At 36.0% G+C, this 21,837-nt stretch overlaps 1 protein-coding gene across 1 annotated transcript in view; it reads left to right on the top strand.

The window, feature by feature from the left end:
- Nucleotides 1-3,743: 3,743 nt before the first annotated feature.
- Nucleotides 3,744-21,837, top strand: part of LOC104163629 (chromosome unknown open reading frame, human C10orf107) — a 42,407-nt gene continuing 24,313 nt past the window's right edge. The window contains exons 1-3 of the mRNA XM_009702686.1: nucleotides 3,744-3,903; nucleotides 7,027-7,171; nucleotides 12,187-12,259. Coding sequence (XP_009700988.1) covers nucleotides 3,834-3,903; nucleotides 7,027-7,171; nucleotides 12,187-12,259 — 288 coding nt within the window. The 5' untranslated portion in view covers nucleotides 3,744-3,833. The remainder of the gene's footprint in view (nucleotides 3,904-7,026; nucleotides 7,172-12,186; nucleotides 12,260-21,837) is intronic.

Consider the following 21,837-nt stretch of genomic DNA (forward strand, 5'->3'; position numbering starts at 1 on the left):
TAAAAGGCATGTAGATGTGGTGCTTAGGGACATAGTTTAGTGGTGGACTTGGCCGTGGTAGGTTTACGGTTGGACTCGATGATCTTAAAGGTCCTTTCCAACCGAAATGATTCTATGATTTATTTCATAGATTTCTTATTGAAGTCTCTGGTCAAATGTTTTTGGTCAGTGATGCACATGAAAGAAAATATCATCAAATGATCCTGTTTTTTGTAAGACCATTGCATTGTTGGTTCATGTTCAGTTTGTTATCCCCTATAACATGTACATCCTTGTATTTCCTATAAGGAACTGCCTTCTGTATTACAAATACACTGACCTTCCCTGAAACAGTAGTGTCAGATCCTTGTATGTGTATCATTGTGTTGCGGCAAACATCTTGGACGTTTTTTGGTTAGGGAAGGAGTCGATGTAGACAGTAAATTTGAAAATGCAATCAAGTACAGGGTGGAGAGCAAATAGCTTGGTAATATGTATGTATACTTATAATATCTTAAGCAGAAAAAGATTTTAAAATTTAATTTCTGTGCAATCTAGTATCATTTGTTCAAATCTAGATTCATGGATTCTTTCCACCTTTATATTTCTATTGTTTTTACTTGCAAGTTAATTTAATCTTGTGCTGCACATAATATATCACTATGTTCCCACATGAATTTAAGAGAAAAATACTATTTTCCATGAATCTGCCTAGCTTTTTTCTAGTGAAAATGTGTTAGGGTATTGTGTTGCTGCCATATAATTATAGCTGTGCTACATTTTCGGCATTTGTTGAATTAATCCTCTGCATACTTCCTCAAAATAAAAATGTTATTTAGATAAGTTACTGACATCATAAAATAAACCTTTCAAAATTATATTCCTATATATGTATACGTGTGTAGGAAGAAGACCGAGATGAGGATGCCGTAGGTGGAAAGAAGATTATTAACCGGACATTTCTTTCTCTTTCCCAAATTACTGCTTTGTCAGAACAAAATATAGAAGGAGTTCAAAAGTAAGTGGCAGTGATAACAATGCTAAAATGAATGTAATAATGAAATAAAAATTATAGACTATTTGTTAGACTTTTCTTTGACTCCTTTTTTTTTCCTTCCACTGATATTTCACATTGATATGGTTTCTGAGTTTACAACAGTATTGAATATGCTGTAAATTAAATACTAAGATGTAAATAAGAACGGGCCAATAATGAGCTTTTTGTGTAAGTCTCACTTGGTCACTTTTTTGCTAAAACATTTAAGATTCTGTTCCATAACGTGAATTATTGAAAAATCGGAAAGGTTTTAAAAGTTCAGAAAGGGATGGAAAACTTAAGAAGGTATTAGTAGGTAGCCATTATGGTGCACTGGGGAAATAGGAGGCAACCAAAGACTTCTGATGTAAACCCATCTCATCTTTCCTGTAGCAACACTCTCCCTTGTTATCAGTGCTTAATAGCAGCTAAATTTAGGAGGCCAGGAGTTCAATCTGAGACTCTAGACTTATATTTTAAGGATGGGATTTTTCAGAAGTGCGCTATATGCACTATGTATTAGGAGCACTTGTGTCTGCTAGCAAAGTCTTAGTGAGTTGAAAGCCAAAGGGCTGGTCCACTGGACTGGTTTGGGGGGCAGAATAAAAAAATCCAACTTTGTCCCTCTGAATAGATAAACCGTTTAATAGAAATTAAAATATTATTCCTGAAATATATTCTGTTGCTCCTATTTGTCACTGTTCTGAGGAAAAAAAAAAAGTTCTTTCTGGGATTTTTTTTTTTTAAGAAAAGTGGAAAGAAATTTTTTTGCCATCAAATAAAAAAAAAGTTCTTTCATTTACTGCTTTCTCTTGCATGATAGGCCTCTTATTTTAGAGGAAACTGAAGAGTACAACTCACTGGAGACTAAAATTTGCTTAATGATGCAATTTATTGTGAAACTTTCTCATTAAGATTAAAAAGAAAAGCATTGAAAGATCATATGTTTCTTCTTAGTCTCAGCTGATCACATAGGTATTTTTATATAAGTACACTGTACAAATGGAATGTAAAGTACATACTGCATCTGACTGAAAAGAGGATAGTTACAGGGTATTTTATGCACTCTAAGCAGTTTAGCAGCAGCATTGAAATTTTGTTAGTTTACCACTGTGCATTACGTCTATACACAAGAGCAGTTTGAAGGCCACAGCTAAGGTTAAAAAATCAGAATAGATCTGGTTCAGTATGAGAATTTTCATGTCCTGCATTCCCATCTATCATGGAGTTTTATACTATGGTCTGTCTCTGTAGGACTTGAGCACCTTCCGTGAAGGAAGAAATAGCAGTCAGGGTAACTAGGAAATCTAAATGCCCTATCATTTCCCAGTCATTTGTAGATACTGTTGTCAGTGACATGCCTTACAGAATATTGTAAGGATGAGTACTCGCGTTGTTAGCAGCATCAGAGAAAATCTAAATCCCTGAGAAGCTCTGATTATGAAAACACAGAGTTGGCAGAAGCTTCAGAAAGAGAGGATATGGACTGTTTCAAACCTTGGAAAGTTCAGCTGGCCACATTCCACTTCTATTTCAGTACACAGTTAAGTGTTTTTAACCAACTTGCATGTGTGCAGTCGTACAAATTTGTCATGCAGAACAAAGGAATACATGTTTTAAACAAAACTGATTGGATTATATGCTTTACTTTGTTAGCTGTTGAGGCTTTAAATAAAAAAAAAGAAACTCATTTGACAGTGTATCTCTAGTGGCTTGGTGAAAACCCTGAAAGACTAATGGTTGCCTATCATTATGTCTGGGATTAATGCCCTTCTTAGGAAGGAATGAGGAGCGGGGCGGGAAGACTTTGCTCTTTTACAGGGGACTAGAAAGTGTGATCACAACTGGCATCTGTATCGTCAGGTATAGTTAAGAAGCCAGCAATTGCTTTAATGTAAAACTTAACTACCTGAGAAGTCGCTGAAGTTGTACTGGAAGAACTGCAAACTGAAGTCCTAGCCCTGATCCCCTCTCTTCATGTGGACAAATGTGCACAATTATTATAAAAGACATAACTAATTCTATGTTTGGATAGAGCAGACATAAATGTGTCAGCAACAGCATGTTCTCCTACAAGGGAGTGTATTTTTTCATTACTTTTTCAAGCTAAAGTAAGTGGAAAAATTTCCACAATGTGCCAGTAAAATAGGATGAGGCTCTTCTTAAATGTCTTGACCATTATGAGAGTGGAACTTAAACTTCTAAATATTTTAGGTACTTTCAGTAATTTTATATTATATTATTTACATTAATTTTCAAATGTAGTTTTTCTTCAGAGGCTACATGAAAAATAATCTTGAAAGGGAAGCAAGATCTTTTTAGTACGGTAAAACTATCTCAATCAGAGTGAAAGAGTGGTAGGGGAACGTGGAGACTAATTGTTCCGTTTCATCCTACAAACCCCTTCCTGAACAAATACTGATTTTTCTCTGGGATTTTCAGTGTATTTCTCTTTGGGTTTTTGTAATGCTCTTATTTTTGTTATTTTATTAATTGAGTCTTAACATTTAAATAGTGTCTGTTGAATGTTTACTTTTTTCAGTTGATTTGTCCTCTGATCATAAATGTTCATATCTAGAAATTAATGTAGCTAAGTTCCAGGAAGATACATCTAATAATAGTAAATATTATAGATATAATTACAAGCAGACTAAGTTAAACTTTGGCATCTGTAACTTATTTTTTACTTTCATTATTCTACTCTGAAATTTCTTCTAGAATGCTGGAAGAATTTCTGAATTTTAAACGATTAAAGACATCTTTGAAAGAAGCTATTTTGCTAGATTATTATACTGCGGGATTTTGGTGGGCTAAAGAAATGAACTTTAGTCTTACACAGCTCTCAGGATTCATGGATCTATTAAATTTCCTGTTGGAGAACCTCAGTGGTAAGTATAATTAAAAATTGTAAAATAAATATCTGAAGTGGAAGGCAAGAATGTTTTCTAGTCATTTTAATAGAGTGATATTTAATTACAAGTAATTGTAAAATGATTTATTTTCCTCTTGAAAGTTGGCATGTTATACCTTGTACCTGAAAATAATTATTATTGGCAGATGTTAAACTTCCATTAGAGAAAACTGTAGCCTCTTTAGCAGAATATCCCTCGTTCTTTGTTTGTACAGGATGTGGTACAAAAGGGCCAGGTCCTGAAGAGACCTCATCTTTGCTGTGGTAAAATAAATAATAATTACAGTAGAGTGAGAGCAAGAAGCTCCTAAATTCCAATGCCAGCTGCCTCAGTGACTGACTCACTGTAGCCTTGGGCACATTTCTCTGCTGTTTGAGATACTCAGTACATCCTGTAACATTACAGCAGGTGAATTACATTTATTTTATCTTTGGAGGTCAACTCTCAGGCAGCTTTCTATATGGCAAATACTGCACTTCTGGCACAAAATATATCACTTAACTAAAGATGGCGAGGGAAGTAAACTGGCATCACTGCTGAAAATGAAAAATGACAGTGAAAGGCCGGTAGCTCCTGTGGCTACGAGGAAATTTGCAACAAAGCATGTAGCTTGGGTCTAGTGGGAACAAAATAGCCGAAAAATGGTAGCAGCATCCTCCAAAACCCATTTTTCAGAGATCACAATGCTTACTTAACATTCACTTTGAAGGTGATAATGTAGAGAAAAGTCCATCCCAGAGGAAGAGTGCAAGGGCTCAGCAGTTCCATTCAAAGAGAAGATGAATACTTAAAATTGAGCTCATAATAGTTGTACTCTTCCATTGTAATTTAATTCAAGGGCCTTTCTGACTTGGAATTTTGACAGAGTATGTACGTGCTTTATGATCATTGGAATTCCAGTTGTCCTTCCTGTCTCCAATGAGAAAGTATCTTAACATATGCTAACTATATTAATATAACAATAGAGAAGAATGGAAACATGTCAGAAATTAGTTTTATGAGATTGTATGTAATGCACGCGTACTAGACAGGCTGGTAGCACAACCGATTATTAAAGCTGACTGGCGTTTTTCAGGAATGTGATCTGAGTTGCATAAAGCTTTGCCAAACTTTAACTCTTTAATCTGAAATTTTCCATGGCAGTGTCTGCCTCTGATTAATTTTTATTCATAAAATTACAAGTAAAACAGTTCAATGGGCTTGCAGACAGAGGCTGGGGGGAAAAAAAAGTATTATTTTGTATCTTAAATTTTTTTTTAATAGCTCTAATACCCCTATGCTTTGAAGTAAAGACATAAGGTTTGGCAAGCAAGTGGTGTGAATTTGCGTTTTGCTGTCCTGTGAAAATTTATTTGGATTTGGCTAAGATACATGGCTTTTAGGGTAAGAAAATGCAGTTTGTAAATGCTTACAGAAGACTTATATTTTCTTCACAGCTAAGTTCCCCAAATAATCCATCTTATAAAGTATGCTGTAGCCCAGGGCTGAGATGAATTTCCTTCTAATTACTGTTCCCAACTGGTGCAAGTTCCAAGACCAAACATTTCAACTAAGAGCAAAATGCTAACGTCTCCTATATTAATGGCCATTTGCTAAATCCCTACACTGAACCCAAGCGACCTGGAGAATTAAGCTCATTTGACCATAATAGCAAGAATAGGTTGGAGCAGCAAGAATGGATTTAGAGAAGGGGAGGGTACTGGAAACTCATTTTAAGGCTGGTAACAGAGAGACGAAAACTGAGGTTTGGAAACTGGAGGCTTTGGTTGATTGGGAGCCAGAATGAATTACTTACATGATTTGATTAATCTTCTGTACATTGAGGGTAAAGTGCTCCTTACCTCACAGAAGTACTCAGAGAGCCTTCCTAGGAGAAGTAGTTGGGGCTGAAAATCGGGTGTGCAGAAGAAAGACAATTTGCACTAGCTGGCAACAGACCTGGGCCTGGGTGTTGTGACTTCTCATGATCTTACGTGGCTTCACTTCTCTACTAACTGTGATGATATTTCTGGTTCTAATACTCTTTCTTGTTTCCCATGGCTTCTCTTTCCTCCACATGCTCTGTATATCTTTATCCTTTCTTCCATTATGGTTATTTATATCGTGCTACTTCTGTTACTGAAAACAGGTGAAATTTTCAGGGTTTTGATTGTCATACCACTAAAGGGCAAAGCTATAAAGACCATCTTGTAAGTTTTTTAATTTGTTTTCTGTACAAAGAACCAAGGAGCAGATCAGCAGAGAATTAAAACAAGGAAAAGAAATCTTTCACCACTGGTGGATATTTCCCCATTTTCTACTCTAGATTTTTTAGACTTAAAAAGAACAAGTAAACAAGTAAATTATGTTCAAAACTTTTTTTTAAACTCCACCCTGGTTCTAGTGATGGCACATACTGTACACAAATCAGAAAGATGAATCCTTTCTTTTTAAAGGTTCAGCAAACACTGGTATATTTCAGATTTTCCTCTTCGTCAAGACTGTTAACAAAAAGAATATAAATTTTAATTCAAGGCTGTTTTGGCATTTGGTTTTCATTTCCAGGGTGAAAATGTAAAGTAATTATCTATTTTGGGGGGATGCAAAAATATCTCCAGGTTTGATGATACATGCAGAGTATTATGCATATTCATCTTTAATCAATTATGACTGTAAGCACTTAAAAAAAAATTGGTTACCCTTTTCAATATCTGTTTCTGTATTAATGGTTTATGTTGCAAGGGGCATGGTCAGAAGAACAATCTTTTACAGTACATAAACGACAGTAGATTTATTTTAAAGATAAACACATGCATCTCAGATTTACATACTATTCTGCCTGTGCTTATCTCTGCGTAAGTAAGAGGCCAAGCTGTAGTATCTTAAACACTCATTATTGTGATCCTTACATAATGAAGGTGGATCGGTGATTTTGTGATGGAATTAATGCACGTTTTATTGATAAGAATAATGGCAACAGACAAAACTGCTGTTGCTTTTTAAGTTTCTGTATGTCTCATAATTTCTTAAACTTCAGGAAATCTTATAAATAAAAAAAAAAAATCCACCCCACTATCTCATGTTTATACATAGTTTTTGTTCTTTGGGATTACTTTGCAGACAAACGTATGACCTTAGGAGATAATTTAAAAGAACTTGGAAGAGCAATGGCTGGAATAGGAGAAACTGATTCGGAAAGAAGTGGTGACTTGAATTTCTTCAGCGTTGAGCAAGCCAAAACGATCATTGATTACTTGACTATCAGGTATTTATTTCTACAGGATTTGTTATTTCTTATTTGAATAATTTAACATGGTGGGAAATCAGCTGATAAAATAAGTTAAAATTGTTTAATTGGGTATGTTCATACTGTGCCAACATACTTCACACACCAAACTTTAAAACATTAAAAAGAAGAGAGAATATGCAAGTAGCGGTAAAAGTCTGGCCTCAGATGTCAAAGCCCAGGGAATAAATTTAGACTGGAAGTTCATCAAAATGTAAGATTATGCTGAAAAGCTTCCTTCTGATTTTTGTTGTGGTTGATAAAAGGAAAAGGGGGAGTGGTGTATGAAGAATATTCTTGGTTTTGCTTTTAAAACTTTCTACTTTTATATTCCAACTGAACAAAATCCTAGGTCTTGTCTATAACTTTAAATATTTGTCTGGCCTTGAGAGCTGTGGTGGACTTCTTAAGTGGTTTAAAGTTCTGTCCTTTACAGAATTAAGGCTACGGTCATATATGAGTCATAAAAAGGCTGCATTTCAAAGTTAGCAAAAGTTCAGTATCTACATGAAAAGGTTTCATGACAGGTCTCAGCTTTTAAACAGAGACACAGAAAGAGATACAAACAGCAGTAATTCAGTTATTTATCTGAGGACAAAATTAAGAGTCTTATAGCAGCCAATCACACCTCTCTATGTAAAGTCTTAACTATACAGTAATGTATACAGACCTTTCTCCACTGAAATGCTATAGTTAAGACAGTGGCTGTGCTCATAACCACTGTTTCCAGTAAATGATGGACAGAATGGATCTGAAGCTCTTGTATCACCCATGAATGTCAGGAGCAAGGAGAAGGAAAATGGAAAAGGTACTATTGTAGTGTATGCCCCTACACTGTACTACATCTGTAGCCCTTCAGCCTCTTTTCTGACCTGAATGGTGGTTAAGAGGGAGAGATTTTGTGGCAGATGGGCATAAAAAGTGAGTAAGGTCATGACTGATCCGTACGTAGAATTGTTGGGAATTTTCTGACTGTTTTTTTGCTAGGAAAAGTTTAACACATCAAAGAGGTGTTTTTAGAGTGTTTTCTTGGGTGCAGAAAAATATTGCCTCTTGAAGACAGATGAAAGTACTAGGATGGCTGATAGCCTTCCAGTTTAGGGTACTCAGATTCAGACTGGGGGTTTAAACGCATCACAGGCACTTTCTCTTACAGTTGAGCTATAAAGTTTGTCTCTTTCTCCTGCTCTCTGATTTTTTTCTTTTGTTTCTTTTTCATGGAAAATGTAAAAAACTTCAGGCTCTTCCCATATGAAATGAGAACGTCTCTTCAAATCTCGAATTTCTGTAGTCAAGGCAAACCAATGTCCTGCCAAGTACTAGCCCTAAACTAAAAGGAAACTTGGCATTTAAGATGTCTCACTCAACTTCTTTTACTTCTCCCTTCCTGTCTGTGCCTTTTGTATATTTATTTGGAACAAATGTTCTTTCCAAATAGCGTGTCTATAGCTCTTGTCTAAATTATCCATTGAGAGAGATCTTGTCGATGAAGTAATTCCTTCACAGTCGCAAGAATTTCATCCAAGAGATTAGGTGCTCCATCCTACAATACCGAGCTATTAACTGGGTGGGAATACAATCAAGCCACAAGACTTTTGCAGCAGAATGGTATTTTAACCACCAAATATGAGGCTGTATATTCAAACCACTCAATTTATTACAAGTGCGTGCTGTTGCAGGGTCATGGATATATACACATACACTGAAATGTGTCATATGTGTCCAGTTTGTACAATCCATTATTTCAGACATTTGAATATTTTTTTTCCAAATAAGAACTGAATCAGCACACTTATGTGGGTGTATTTTGAACTTTATGAACTCAGAAATAGGTTGACTGAGTTTTATTACAATTCAAATTAATGTATTACTTCAACATTTTTTTCTTGTTCTTCACTTTTTTGTTTAATTTTAAATGATAGAGTTTTTTTCTACTCAAGATAGCATGACATGTTTTAGTTCAGATTGCATTTTTACAGGTAAGTTATAAACCCATGGGATTTATAATGGAAATGGGGACAAATGCTTAACCACATTGGCACAAACTGTACAGCAGCTATAACAACACCTTCAGGTTTGGTGGAAGGTGACAGTTATCATCTTTTTATCTTGCTTCCTTGGGCAAACACACATCAACATAGCTTTTGACATTTTCTTTCAGGAAGCAGTGGAGCTAGGGAAATATGTCATTGTTAATCACCTTCAGATTCTCATATGACATCATAAGAGGGTCTATTCTTAACAATCTTACTTGCATGACTAAAATTATTTTTGTGTAATTGGTAAAAATGTTGGTATGAAATTTTTTAATTATTCACAACAGATACAAACAAAAATGCATTTTGTATAATGCCTGATAGAAGAAAGAAAACTACATTGTTATTTCAGAATAAATACTGGTGTATCATTTAGGTGATATGATTTAAAGAGCATTAAATGGAGGAATTCTTTCTGTGACACAGGATTAAGAGTGCCAGGTTGAACAGAGTTCTGTTTAAAAATGACTAAATAAATAAAATCCAGAAATGCTAGAAGTATAATGACTTACATTTTAGGGCATATTATAAATTATCTGTAGCTGTAACATAGTCCATAAAGAATATCACAACACATTTAGAGGGGAAGGGGAAGAACTGATTTTCAGGTGCTATAAATCTGGCTCATTTCCAAGACACTGGAATAAATAAAAGAAAAAAGTTTGAAATGTTAAGTTCTGCCAGTGCAATTTGAAAGATATATACCTTACTACTTGTGTGTCTGTGATGTTCATAAAATATTTTTTGTCTTTTTCAAATAATCCTTGTTAGAACTTTACCAAATAATAGCTGCATATGTGAGGGGACACATCTATTTTCATAAATTGTTGCGATGCATTTCCAGATTATGTCCTGAAGTCTGCTTAAACATAATTCCTGTATCTCTGCTGAAACATGTCAGGAATTCTTTGGTGAAGTACTGCAATAAAAATGTACTGGAAATGAAATGGCAAATATTGTAACAACTTAATTGCTGATGTGCTTTGTGTTTGGGGGAAGGGAACTTGTAGTTTATGGTAGCCAAATTTCTTACGTAAGTTGGTAAACAAATTTGGTTTTAACTAAAGGTAATTGAATGACTGAATTAAATGTAACTGTAGAAGCAAACGTTTATACGGCACTTAAAGAGCTGAGTGTTCAATGAGACTGCCATAATACTTCTTACCAAATTAGCAAATGCATCTGTACGTATGTGCAAAAACGTCTGCACCCGTTTGGGTAAAAGTGTATCTGAACGTTTCACAGATGCATTTGACTAACTGCTGGAAGATGTACTGTTGTGTCATAAGAGAGGCTGGCCATGGTGCCATTTTATTCTCCTAATTCCAAGCTGCTTTCATGGGCTGGAAGAACGACTGCTGTATATTAGTCAGCACTTCAGCCCTGCTGAAATTAAAGTAAATCATCTCTGGTCTGCAGTATTTCATGGAACCTCTGGTACTGTGACAGCGTGTGAGGTACTGGTGGTGATTCAGGGAAGGACAGTCAGCTAAAATAGTACGTACTGAGCATCGACTCCCGCAGCTGGCTTCCCTGTTACCTCCCAGAGCCAGGATTGTATTTCAGACACCTACATCCCGCTGCAGCAGCCTCTCGCTTTGCACACAGCTGGCATGTCCAGCCCTTCTGCCAGCCATCCCAGGAGGGAGAAAAGCCTCAGCGCCATGGGGCAGCCAGCCAGGATGGCACCTGCGGGGGCTGGCTCTCTGAGAGCCGCGGGGAGCACTGCGTGTCGGAGAGCAGCCTGTGCTGGGCTGTGTGGCCAGGCACTGGGATTGTGAACATGCTTTTATAGCATCAGCATGATATCCTGCAGCTAGTAGCAGTGTCTTCAGCATTAGCTAGATAATTGCATATGTTGGCTGTAGTAGTTATTTTCATAGACCCATTGAAAAATTGGGTTGGAAGGGACTTCTGGAGACCATCTAGTGCAAAGCCCTCCTCACAGCAGGCCTCAGTATTCCAGATGTGGACTTGCAAGAGCCAAGCAGAGGCGTTGCTGTCCCAGTTGATGGCTGTCTTAAGAACCTGTGTCCTGTCTGTAGCCGGAAAGCGCAGGAACCAGTTACAGATGTTCCCTGCAAATACTGCTTTATCTTTCACGGGTACGTTAGGCAGGAGTGTGATAAACTCTTGGAATCATTCTTCAACCTGGACTTGCCATGAAATCACAAAGCTGGGTTTTAAATCGTATGTCAAAATGACGTGACAGAAACCAGAAGTTCTGTATCATGATTTTAAGAGAACGAGTAATTGTAACAGATGGACTGTGACAAACTAAACCTTTGATTAAACAAATGCCGTATCATTGATCATTAGGAAGAGGAACAAGGAAAATTATTTAAAACATGTGGAAAAAGCAAGCCATATATGTTTTAAGAAAGGTAAATATTTTAGGCCATTGAGAAAGTCTACTTAAAGTTCCTTTTGTTGCAATACACAAAACTCCACTATGTCGTTCGAGTTTTTTAGTTTTTCTTTGAGGATTTTGCTGATTTTGCAGCATGACCTTGAGAGAATAAGTGCTTCCATTCTTAATTGTTTTGGTGTTCCAAGATCAAACTTGCTCCCTGGACTGTCAGCCCATCCCAGAATCTGAAAGCTGATTTGGCTTTGTTTCCTTCTTGTCCACTATTGCTGATATTAAAAGCATAAGTATCCTGGTGATAAGTGTTTCAGGAATTACTTCTTTTAGAGTAGAACTTTGTGTTTTCAGAGTTCAATTTCATAGAGACAAAGTGGATGTGTTTTGAAGTATCATAGTGTATTTTCTATGGCCATCTATTAGTAAATCCTGTAAATATTCTGCATATTGTACGTGAAGTTAAACACCATTTCTTTTTAAAATTTGGAGTATTACCATGCTGGAGAATACCTCTTAGTTTAACAGAATTTTTAATATTGTTACCTTTCCAAAGATTTACAGCTGTAATAGTACTATATTCTTTTGTTTTCCAGCTTATTTAAACACTATAAACTATATGAATACCTCTTCCACAGTCCTAGAGAAGAACTTGTGATAAGTAATGAGGTAAGTCATTTATATAGATGGAACTCATTATGCAGTTATTTAATGAATGCACCGTGGCATATGTTTTATATTGCTCAAAGCAACTTCAAGTCAACATTACTGCATTACTGATGTAAAATGGCTGATTAAAGAATACAAGTTAGATGTTTTGATCCTCATATTCAAAATGAACTTTGGATTTCAAAAAAGTGTAAATGCATTGCTTGGTTAAGATGTTAGTTGTGTTAAATCAGGAATACTTTTGTGTATGTATTTATAAGTTGATGCATGTAATTTGAATTAGCAATTCATGAGCCTGACTCTATTTTAAAATCAGCAATCAAAATCAGAAAAGGTTGTGTAGCAGGCCTAGTCTGACCACAGTCCTAGTATGTATGGATGGATAGAGTTATGTGTATGTAGAGAGTTTTGGTTCTACTGTAGCTACCAACAGTTAATTATACTGACTGTAAAGAAACAAGCTAGCTAGAAACTCAGCATTTTGAAAGCGTTCAGTTACTAATAGTGAATGGGTTTGACTGTAAACTTTGTCATGTATTCTACTTTATATGTGAAAAAATACATAGAAAAATGCATTGATGCAGGATGTGGCCTTTAATCAAATGGACAGATTCAATTCATCAAATAAACCTTCCTTTAGCTTGAATGTGCATTTTGAGGATATATGTTACAATACATTGAAAAGGATTTACATTTATAATTTATATTAGGAGACTACTGGTTCCTCAGAGAAGCACGGTAGTAGAATTTCTTTGACAGCACTTATATTTTAGCTTATTGGTACACAGTGAAGTTGAAATTAATGCACTGGAAAATTTTCTTTACTCTTTAAGCTGATGGTTTGACTCTGTAAATGATGGGGGATAATTTCTTTCTCTGCTGCTTTTAAATAGCTGTATTATAAAAAAGAAGGACTTTTCTTAACATGGATGCAAATATTTGGATATTATTCTCATCATATGTAAGGTGGATTAAAATTCCAACTATGATGAAATCAGTGACAAAACTACCATTATATAAGTAAGCAGGACTTCAGCGTTACTGTGTTATCGTTGCTTTTTATATTAGCTAATCAGATTAATGGCTGGTTAGCACTTTCTAATTGGTAATATTATTTTTAATGAGGCTTTGATTAAGTAATTTCTTGTGTAAATTTGGATAATATATCTCATCAGTTGTTAACTAGCTAAAAAGAAATGCCTTTGTGTTTTCTTAAAACCCATTTCTGGATGGCTGAGATCAGCGTGCACTGTCCCAGCCATGGATGAGTGGTTGCTCTCCACAGCCTGTCTGCTGGGGAGTACCACCTCTGCTGAGGATACCACCTCCCCTAGGGAATGGCAGAAATGTGTTTCTGTGAATTACTTTGGTGATGATCCATCAAAGGAGTAAGTGCAATCTACAGTTATAACTGTCACAAAAACCTTCATTACAACTTTTAGCCATAACACTTTTACAGCCTTTTCTTACCAATGCACTGGTTCAGTTTAATCCATCTGTTTTGTATTCTGAGTTCCATGGCAGAGAGTCTTCAATTTGTCCAACCACACTGCAATGCCCAAGAAAATCAATACTTATATTCCTGTAGAGTTTATTTTGATAGGGTGATACGTTGTTCTTCAATAAGTAACAGTTTAAGGCATTGAAGCTACACATACAAATTTATGGCATTATTTGCACTTGCTTTATGTGTTAAAAAGTGATAAGAGATGAACCCAACATAGGCTTCAAGTTCTTTTCCTACAACTTTGTTATATTTAGAAATACTTACCCATAAGCATTAGAACAGGCTCCTCAGGGAGGTGGTGGACTCACCATCCCTGGAGGTGTTCAAAAAAATGTTTAGATGTGGTGCTTAGAGACATGGTTTAGTGGGCATGGTGGCATTGGGTAGAAGGTTGGACTTGATGATCTTTGAGGTCTCTTCCAACCATAACAATTCTATGTTTCTATGATTCTGTAAAGGAGAGCATTACCTTCTATATTTGCAGTGCCTTAGGTGAACAAACGGCTCAAACCCTGACAAGTTAGTGGGGCTGATGTGCTTTGGTGTGTATGGCTGCGGCAGGAGCACACCTGGAGTCGCGTGCTGTGCAGTGCATCTGCTCAGGGAACAGAACAGGGCAGGAGATCGACTGGGAAATCTGCATGCTGAAAGTGGATGACAAATCTGTGCTGCAAGCCTGACTGCTGTCTTGCTATGTAGATGAATGTCTTACAAAAAAAAATAAACAACCTAAAAAGCCCCTGTGTAGACACACCACGGCCCGCGGCTGGATGTGGTCGTTACTCTAAGCTGAGTGCTGCTAATGCCTAAAAACCTTTCTTTCAGCTCTGGCAATATAAGTCTGTTCTTGGATTGGGGGACTGTAAATTGCAATGGCTAGATTTGCCCAAATAACAGGAATCACAGTGTTCCAAGAGCTTAATTACAGTATTATCTCCTTTTGCAAATGAAGACTTTGAGACAAGTCAGTGAAATGACTTCAACGGAAATGATTTGTGTCGACTGAAATGGCTTGCTTTAGCTCAGTGAGTAAATTTGTGCCCCACGTGTGCCGAAAGTATTACCTACTGAATAAAAGTCCAATAGCCTAATGAGAAGACCTGCTTCTTTAAAAGAAATGCAGCTACAACAAGTAAAAGCAGTACCTAGTGTTGTAATGGATATCCTTTTAGAGAAACCACAGTATGTGTTTTCCAGAGAAATCTTATAGCAATGGATTGTAAACTCATTGGATTTTATTTTTTCTCTAGCACAGGCAATTATACAGTCTTCTCAATCAGGTTTCCTTTTTGATCTTTCACTGCAGTTTTTTCCAAATGACCCTGTCATTTCCTGTGTAGAATAAAATCAGACAAGAAAAGGGAAATGAGTTAAAACTCAGATTATGCATACAATATCTGTGGCTATGCCACTTAACAAAATTTAAGGTACTTAAATGTGGCATGTAATTAATGAAGCTTCACAGTCTGATTAATATTCTGTGTTTGCAGCTAACGTAATAGAACCACCTTTGTAAAATACAGACAGTATTTGAGTCTTAAAAAAAAAAAAGTAACAAACGCCTGGCTAATTTAAATATATTTTTATGTGGGCTAAAGCCTTTAAACCGAACTGCCTGAGGTGATCATATTGCCTAGGGAAAAAAAAAAAACAAAGGTTAAAACTGAAAGACACGAATGCTTGGTTAGATGATAAAACACACATCAAACATCTAACCTACTTTGGCAGTATTTAAAATTTAAAACTTGCCTTTCCAGCTATCAAATCCCTTACTTCTCCTTCATTCCAGATCTACAAAGACCTATATATTATGTATGCATGAATACCTGTTAGAAAACATGACGGTACAAGGAATTACTGAGAAATGTTAAGATTGCCAAGTAAATTCGTTGCTTTTTTCCTGTTACTATTATGAGCAGTTCCCCACATTTAGAATGATTGCAGAAGAAGCAATGCTTTAGCTGTTCACTGGCTATGATCCAAAATAAAATGCACGTAGTGCTAACATACCAGAGTTCTTCAGGAACATTGTTGTTAAAGATACTGTTTTTTCCTTTTGCCCGTTCTGGAGGTTTTACTCTCTAGCTGTGATTTAGTACACCTATATTAGCCTGCGATTTCAAAGAAAGCAACAGGAGTACAGACTAAATCTTGATGTGCAGGGATTCAGTGGAGCAATTCCTATTAACACATGTCAGAGCTTATAACAAAGGTTTAAATTGTTAATAGGTGAATTGTGTAGAAGTTTTTATTCTTTTCTATTTCTATGTTCAGTTAATTTATTTTGCTCTGATAGGATGATATATTATAGCACATCTTGTATTTTTTTTTCTCACGTTTACAAATTGTACCTTATACTGCAGTTCATGGTTTTGCTGCTCTCTGTTGTGTATTTTTGGATGGAATGAGGCTAAGGTCTTCTGGGATTATGTCTGCTTTGAAACATTTCCTAATAAAAATAATGTGGTTGGTAAATCTAGTTTTATTCCTAGTTGCTTTAGCCGGCCTGATGGAGTAATCTGCTGTTTTATGGCCCAGATGACTAGCTAAGTTTGACTTCTTGAAATAGTAGTGTACAATGTAATTTTCTTTAGAGATGTCATAGTGGGTCAGGTTGCAATAAAAATATCGAAGATTAAGTTTAATGGCAGTGCAGATTCAGTATTATAGCAGTCACTAGATATCATCCTCTGTACTTAGGAGTTCCAAAACAGTTTCCATTAATGCCTTCTTTCCATGTACTCCTTACTTTCTGAAACATTAAGCTTTTGGACTATGTCTGGTCTTTATCCAATTGTGGGTTGGGGTTTTTTTTTGAGAGTTTGAACAAAATCCCTTCTGTATTTGGATTTAAGGGGGTGGATAGGAAGAATATACTATTTGAAAGCTAATAAAGCTTTTTTTTCTGATGGCAAAAGACCTGAAGTCTGGGACTTGACTTTGATATGTAATCCTTATTAGGTGTTGAATATTTAGATTGCTTAATCAATCATTGTTTAAACAAATTTGCTCAATGATTTCTTGAGAACTGCATTTTAAAGATCTATGAAACCAGAATGTTTCCATAAGCATATCAGTTCACACTAGAGAGACTCATTCCCCAGCTAATGGAGTGCATGCTTTTCAAAGCTTGGAGGTTTCAGATATTTGTAATACTTAAAAACCACTGAGTTGATTTTCTGTAGCTTTGTTTTGTAAATATCACCATGGCAAAGACATCAAGACTACTTTGAAGGAAGTAAGATCATAGGACTGGAAGGCAGCTCTTCAATTGTCAAATCTAGTGCCACTTTTTCATAGGGAAACATATATAATTCTCTTCAGAAACTTGTCAAACTCCAGCTTAAAAAGTTACATTTTTTTGTCTTTGCTCTTCCAGTTAGAAAACTGCCCTGGTGCCTGATTTCTGTAATGGTTATAAAACTTTTAATTTCCAGTCTAAGTGTATTCATGACAAGCTTGTGTGCATTTGTCTTTGTGCCAGTATTGACCTTTAGTTCTTGTTCCATCCCCTGTGTTTATTTTTCTAGTGTATAAAGAGACAGCAATCTTATTGTCAGCCTTCATTTAGCTAAACTAGAAAAACCGGCCTTCTCTAATCTTTGCTTTTAAGGTAGGCTTTTGATGCATGCATTCTTACATACGTACCAGCCTCTAGTCATCCTGTTGGCCTTTTTTTATAAATGTTCCGCTTTAAATCAGTTTTGTTTGAACCTAAGTGACCAAACTGACATAATATTGTTGCTGAGATAAAAGCAAAGCCTTGTACAATGTCAATAGTGCTTTCTTTTTCTCTACTGGGAATAGTCTACATGATAGGTCCTAGAATCACGTTTTACACCTGTTATCATGTAGCTGTCTCATTGTAGGTCTGCTATTCTGATTCTCCTTTATTACTGTGTTTTCCAGCTGAGGTACTCCCAGTGCACAGCAGGTTTTAAAAAAATTATGTCCCTACAATGTCACCTCACAATTTGTCATTGAATACAAGAGTGAATAGTCTTCAAGGTTATTCAGTCCCATATGTATAATATTCTTGCACTCTCATGAATTGATCATGTCTCTCACATCATTTCTTTTGTCTAGAAAATTAGTTATCTTATTAAGTAAACTATGAAATTAGTCAGGCATCATGTATCTTTGATAAACCAATGTTGTGTTATATCCCATTTTTCTTTAATTTCCATGTCCTTATTTATTTTTTCCTTCAAAACATGTTCCTCAAGCCTTTACTGCTATGAAGATCAAAACTACAGCTTCAGGAGTAGGTTCATTATTTTATGATTATGAATGTTTAAAACTAGCAAACTGGTGCTTGGTCTTTTGATGTCTGAGGGGAAATTTTTGATGTCCGTTAGAGAGGTGTGTAGTACCCAAGACTGGGTTACTGAAGTAAGCAGCTGGAGAGCCAGTGGGTTTTGTGGCAAAAATCACTGATATTCAGTCCTTTGATCTTGAAGTTTGCTATGGCTATTACCAGAGATCTTGAAGGACTTGTGATTAGTCTGAATGAAAAGTGGAGTCTGTTGGAATTGTATGCAGTATTACTTGAAATATTTTAAGCATATCTTGCACAGTAGAAATTACCCTTGTTTTTCAGATTGTCTTTGGTGTACTCAGTTGCCAGTAGTGGAGATATACTGACCCTTAACATGCATGTTTCCATGTAGATCACGTGCTGGTGGTCTTCTACAGCAATTTTAACATTCCTGAGTTTTGGTAGCTGAACTGTGCTGTCCTGAAAGCCAGTGAGAGCTCCAGAGAGTCAGTGGATTTCGTAAGCCGGTGCTGAGTACTTTTACAAATCTTACTTTAAAGAATGATTGGCAAAATATTTTTCAAATTATTTTCTTAGGAAACGTCAAATAGAAAATGAACCTGCTTTTTAATTCAGTAACATGCGTGAAGTCATGAAAGTAAAAGCTCAGGGAGGAAGAATGCAAAATAGCTGACATAGGCTGTGCCTTCAGTACGCTGAGCACTATGGTTCTGACACAGCCAGCATTTAACAAGTGGCTCTTTTTAAGCACTTGGGAACTTTTATTTCAATGGAGCTACTCACATACACAGAGTTAAACTGAGAAGTGGCTGGGGTCACATTGCTCAGCATCTGGGGGATGAAAAGCTAAAGGCACTAGAGCAAAAAAAATTTGAAGCTGATCATAACTTTTGATTTCAGTTGTACAGTTGACAAAGCATCACATTTGTTTGACTGTGTGATGTTAACTAAGAGAGAGGGAAAAAACAAGTTGCTGACAATAAAACATTTCTGGAACTGCAGGAATTAATATATACACAGATGTTTTTTAACATATACACAGAGTTTTTTAATTATTTTTTTAGAAAGTGGCTTGATTTCTGTATGCATATGTGTGTATGTAAACATACATAATTCTGATAACAGCGGTAATGGCTTATTTATTTGCTGGAATGCAGGTCAAGTAGGAATTGTAGGCTTTGACTGGAAGGACAGACAGCATTTCAATGACAGCATGTTTCGGCTATTCATCAGAATGTTGTAAGATACAAAGGACTAAGTGCTATATCAGAAGACTGTAGCACAGGTTTAAAAATACTTATCAATTGTATGTAAATTTTAATGAAAGACGACAAGATTGGCAGAAACTTGGGGAAATTTTAAAGTGATTAAGCAAAGTACCTGAAGGTAAACTATTAGGGTATGAATTTTGGTTTACTTTTCTAGTATTCCTGAATAGCTTACTCTGTTGACGCCCTTTGGGAGTTCTTGTTGTTTTGTTTGACCAGCATAAAACAAAATAAATGGAGCTGAGCAAAGATCAGTAATTTTGTTTCATAGAAGATTCTGAGATTTTTGCAGTTTGATTTAATTCCAGTTTAAAACAAAAAATAAACACTTTAAACAGAATTACTATTCTTGCATGTCACTGTTTAAACTCCCTCACGCCAAAGCAGTGCTCTCGAAGACCGTTTCAGAGCCCAAGCTCCATCCTGGCGCCATACAGCATAGTTGGCTCTGCTGGAGCAAGGTCCACAGGATTCTGGGGTCTACAATGTGCCCTCAGCTGTCCGTAAGGCATGTTGCTGGGGAGCCAGGAATCTAGAAAGCAGGTTGCTAGGCCAACCAATGTGGCAAACTGTGTCAAAAGAGCTTTGTACGTAAACTGGTGATAACCAGGTAGGCTGCTGCTGGCATGTTGGTAGAAAGTAATTTGCGCAAACTCCATCCTAATTTTTTAGGTAGTTCAAAGAACAACATTTGTAAGGAACGTGCCAAAAAAAAAAGGACACGTTTTATTTGAATTAACTCAGTGCAGTACGTCCACTGCAGAACAATACTATTTTCAGTGTTAAACTCTTCCATATAACATGGCATGCATCAAGGAGTTATTCAAGAAGGTACTGTGTTTCATTTATATATTACTGGTTCAAATTCAGCCGCTTTTTTTTTTTTTTTAAGTTGTTTGACAGTGGGTACCATTTTGGTACTTGCTGGTCCAGTGTGATTTACTGGAGACTTGTTTGCCAGAGCAATTGCTCTGTTTCCAAGATATACAGCATCATTTTTGTTAATTGGCAGGCAGAGATCCATGATCTTATACTACAGCAGACAACTATTTTTGCAACCCGTACCTTTATCAGCAGATTTTCATCATCTTGAAGATTAAATTGTATTCATAAAAGTATCTGTGGAATGGACGCGTGATGTGATATTTCATGGGAATGTATCCCCATGGGTGAATATTTATGTATCAAATTCATACATCTTGTGACCTTATGTTATGAACAACATGTTGACCTTACTCATATACATAAACAGCATGTCATTTCTTTACTGTGATGATTTATAATCAATATACATTTTTATAAATTTTTATCCTTTTAGTTGGTGTTATGAGGACAAATGTATTCGAAGCCTAAATAACAGACAAGTTTTGCAATCCTTTAAAGTCCCTTTTTAAAATGCACCAGAAAGTTTGTATGTTTTCTAATTTCACCTTGAATTTTATGACTTGTCATAAGATACAACATAAAGTATTTTTACTGAACATCAAATCTGATATATTTGAATATTTAATTCATAAAACGTTATTTTGATTTCCTATAAATATGCTAAGCTCAGCAAAATGTGGTGTTACTAATTAGAAAGCTGAGTTTTATAGGATATCTGGTTGGTATGTGGGGTAACTTATATTGCTACTTAGGCTTACATTTAATAAACCCTAGCTAGGAAAATTGTTTGAATTTCAAAGAAAAGATAATAAATAAAATGAGGGCATAGAATATTAATGTGAACTATGCCTTTATTTTGTTAAAGCATTTGAAGTTAAGTAGTGGTGGTCTGTTAACAATCTAGGGCTATTTGGCAAGTCTTTAAACTTACTCAATAATCAAAACATAAAAGGACAATGGAAACTTTTCACAATAAAAGAAAAAGGAGTTGAGTACAGAAACCAAACAAATTATTCTCCGCTTTTTCTCAGTAAGGAGGTGAACTTTATAGGAAGGGCAGCAAGCTCTGAGTTAGGGTTGCCTTTTCCTGTCTTTGTTATAAATTACATCTGTCTGTGAAGAATCCTCTGCAGTTACTTTGCGGTTCATGGCTACGGGGGAGGTGTGCGTGTCTATCTGGAATGGAGCAGAGAAAGACAGATTCGGGGGGGAGACTTCTTTTAATTTTACTGGGGTTTTTTTTCCACTTAGGAAATGGCAATTCTTTGCATTAATTTGCCTCACTTACTAAATATACATATGGGTAAAATTCCTAAGATCCCAGCTGTGTAAATAGAATATTAACAAAACAACTGTTTTCTTCAGCATTTTTATTATTTGTTCTTTGTAGCTTACTAGACTTTTGGAAGACTTTGTCACCATTTAGGTTCAACGTAATCATTCAAAATGTTTTTATTGAGGCTTAAATGGGGAAAACATTTGGCAAAGGGATGGGCTTTATCCAAAGCATAATGCTTGGTTCTTTCATGAGAGCCTGAATACACTGCAACAATATTATGAGGCACCAGAAATACGGGAAGAAGCTGCCAAATGGTACTGGAAGGAGAGCCATATACTTGGGCTTAGTGCACTCTTTGTG

This window comes from Cariama cristata, unplaced genomic scaffold (assembly GCF_000690535.1).
Source record: "Cariama cristata isolate BGI_N322 unplaced genomic scaffold, ASM69053v1 scaffold37346, whole genome shotgun sequence".
Classification (NCBI taxonomy): Eukaryota; Metazoa; Chordata; class Aves; order Cariamiformes; family Cariamidae; genus Cariama; species Cariama cristata.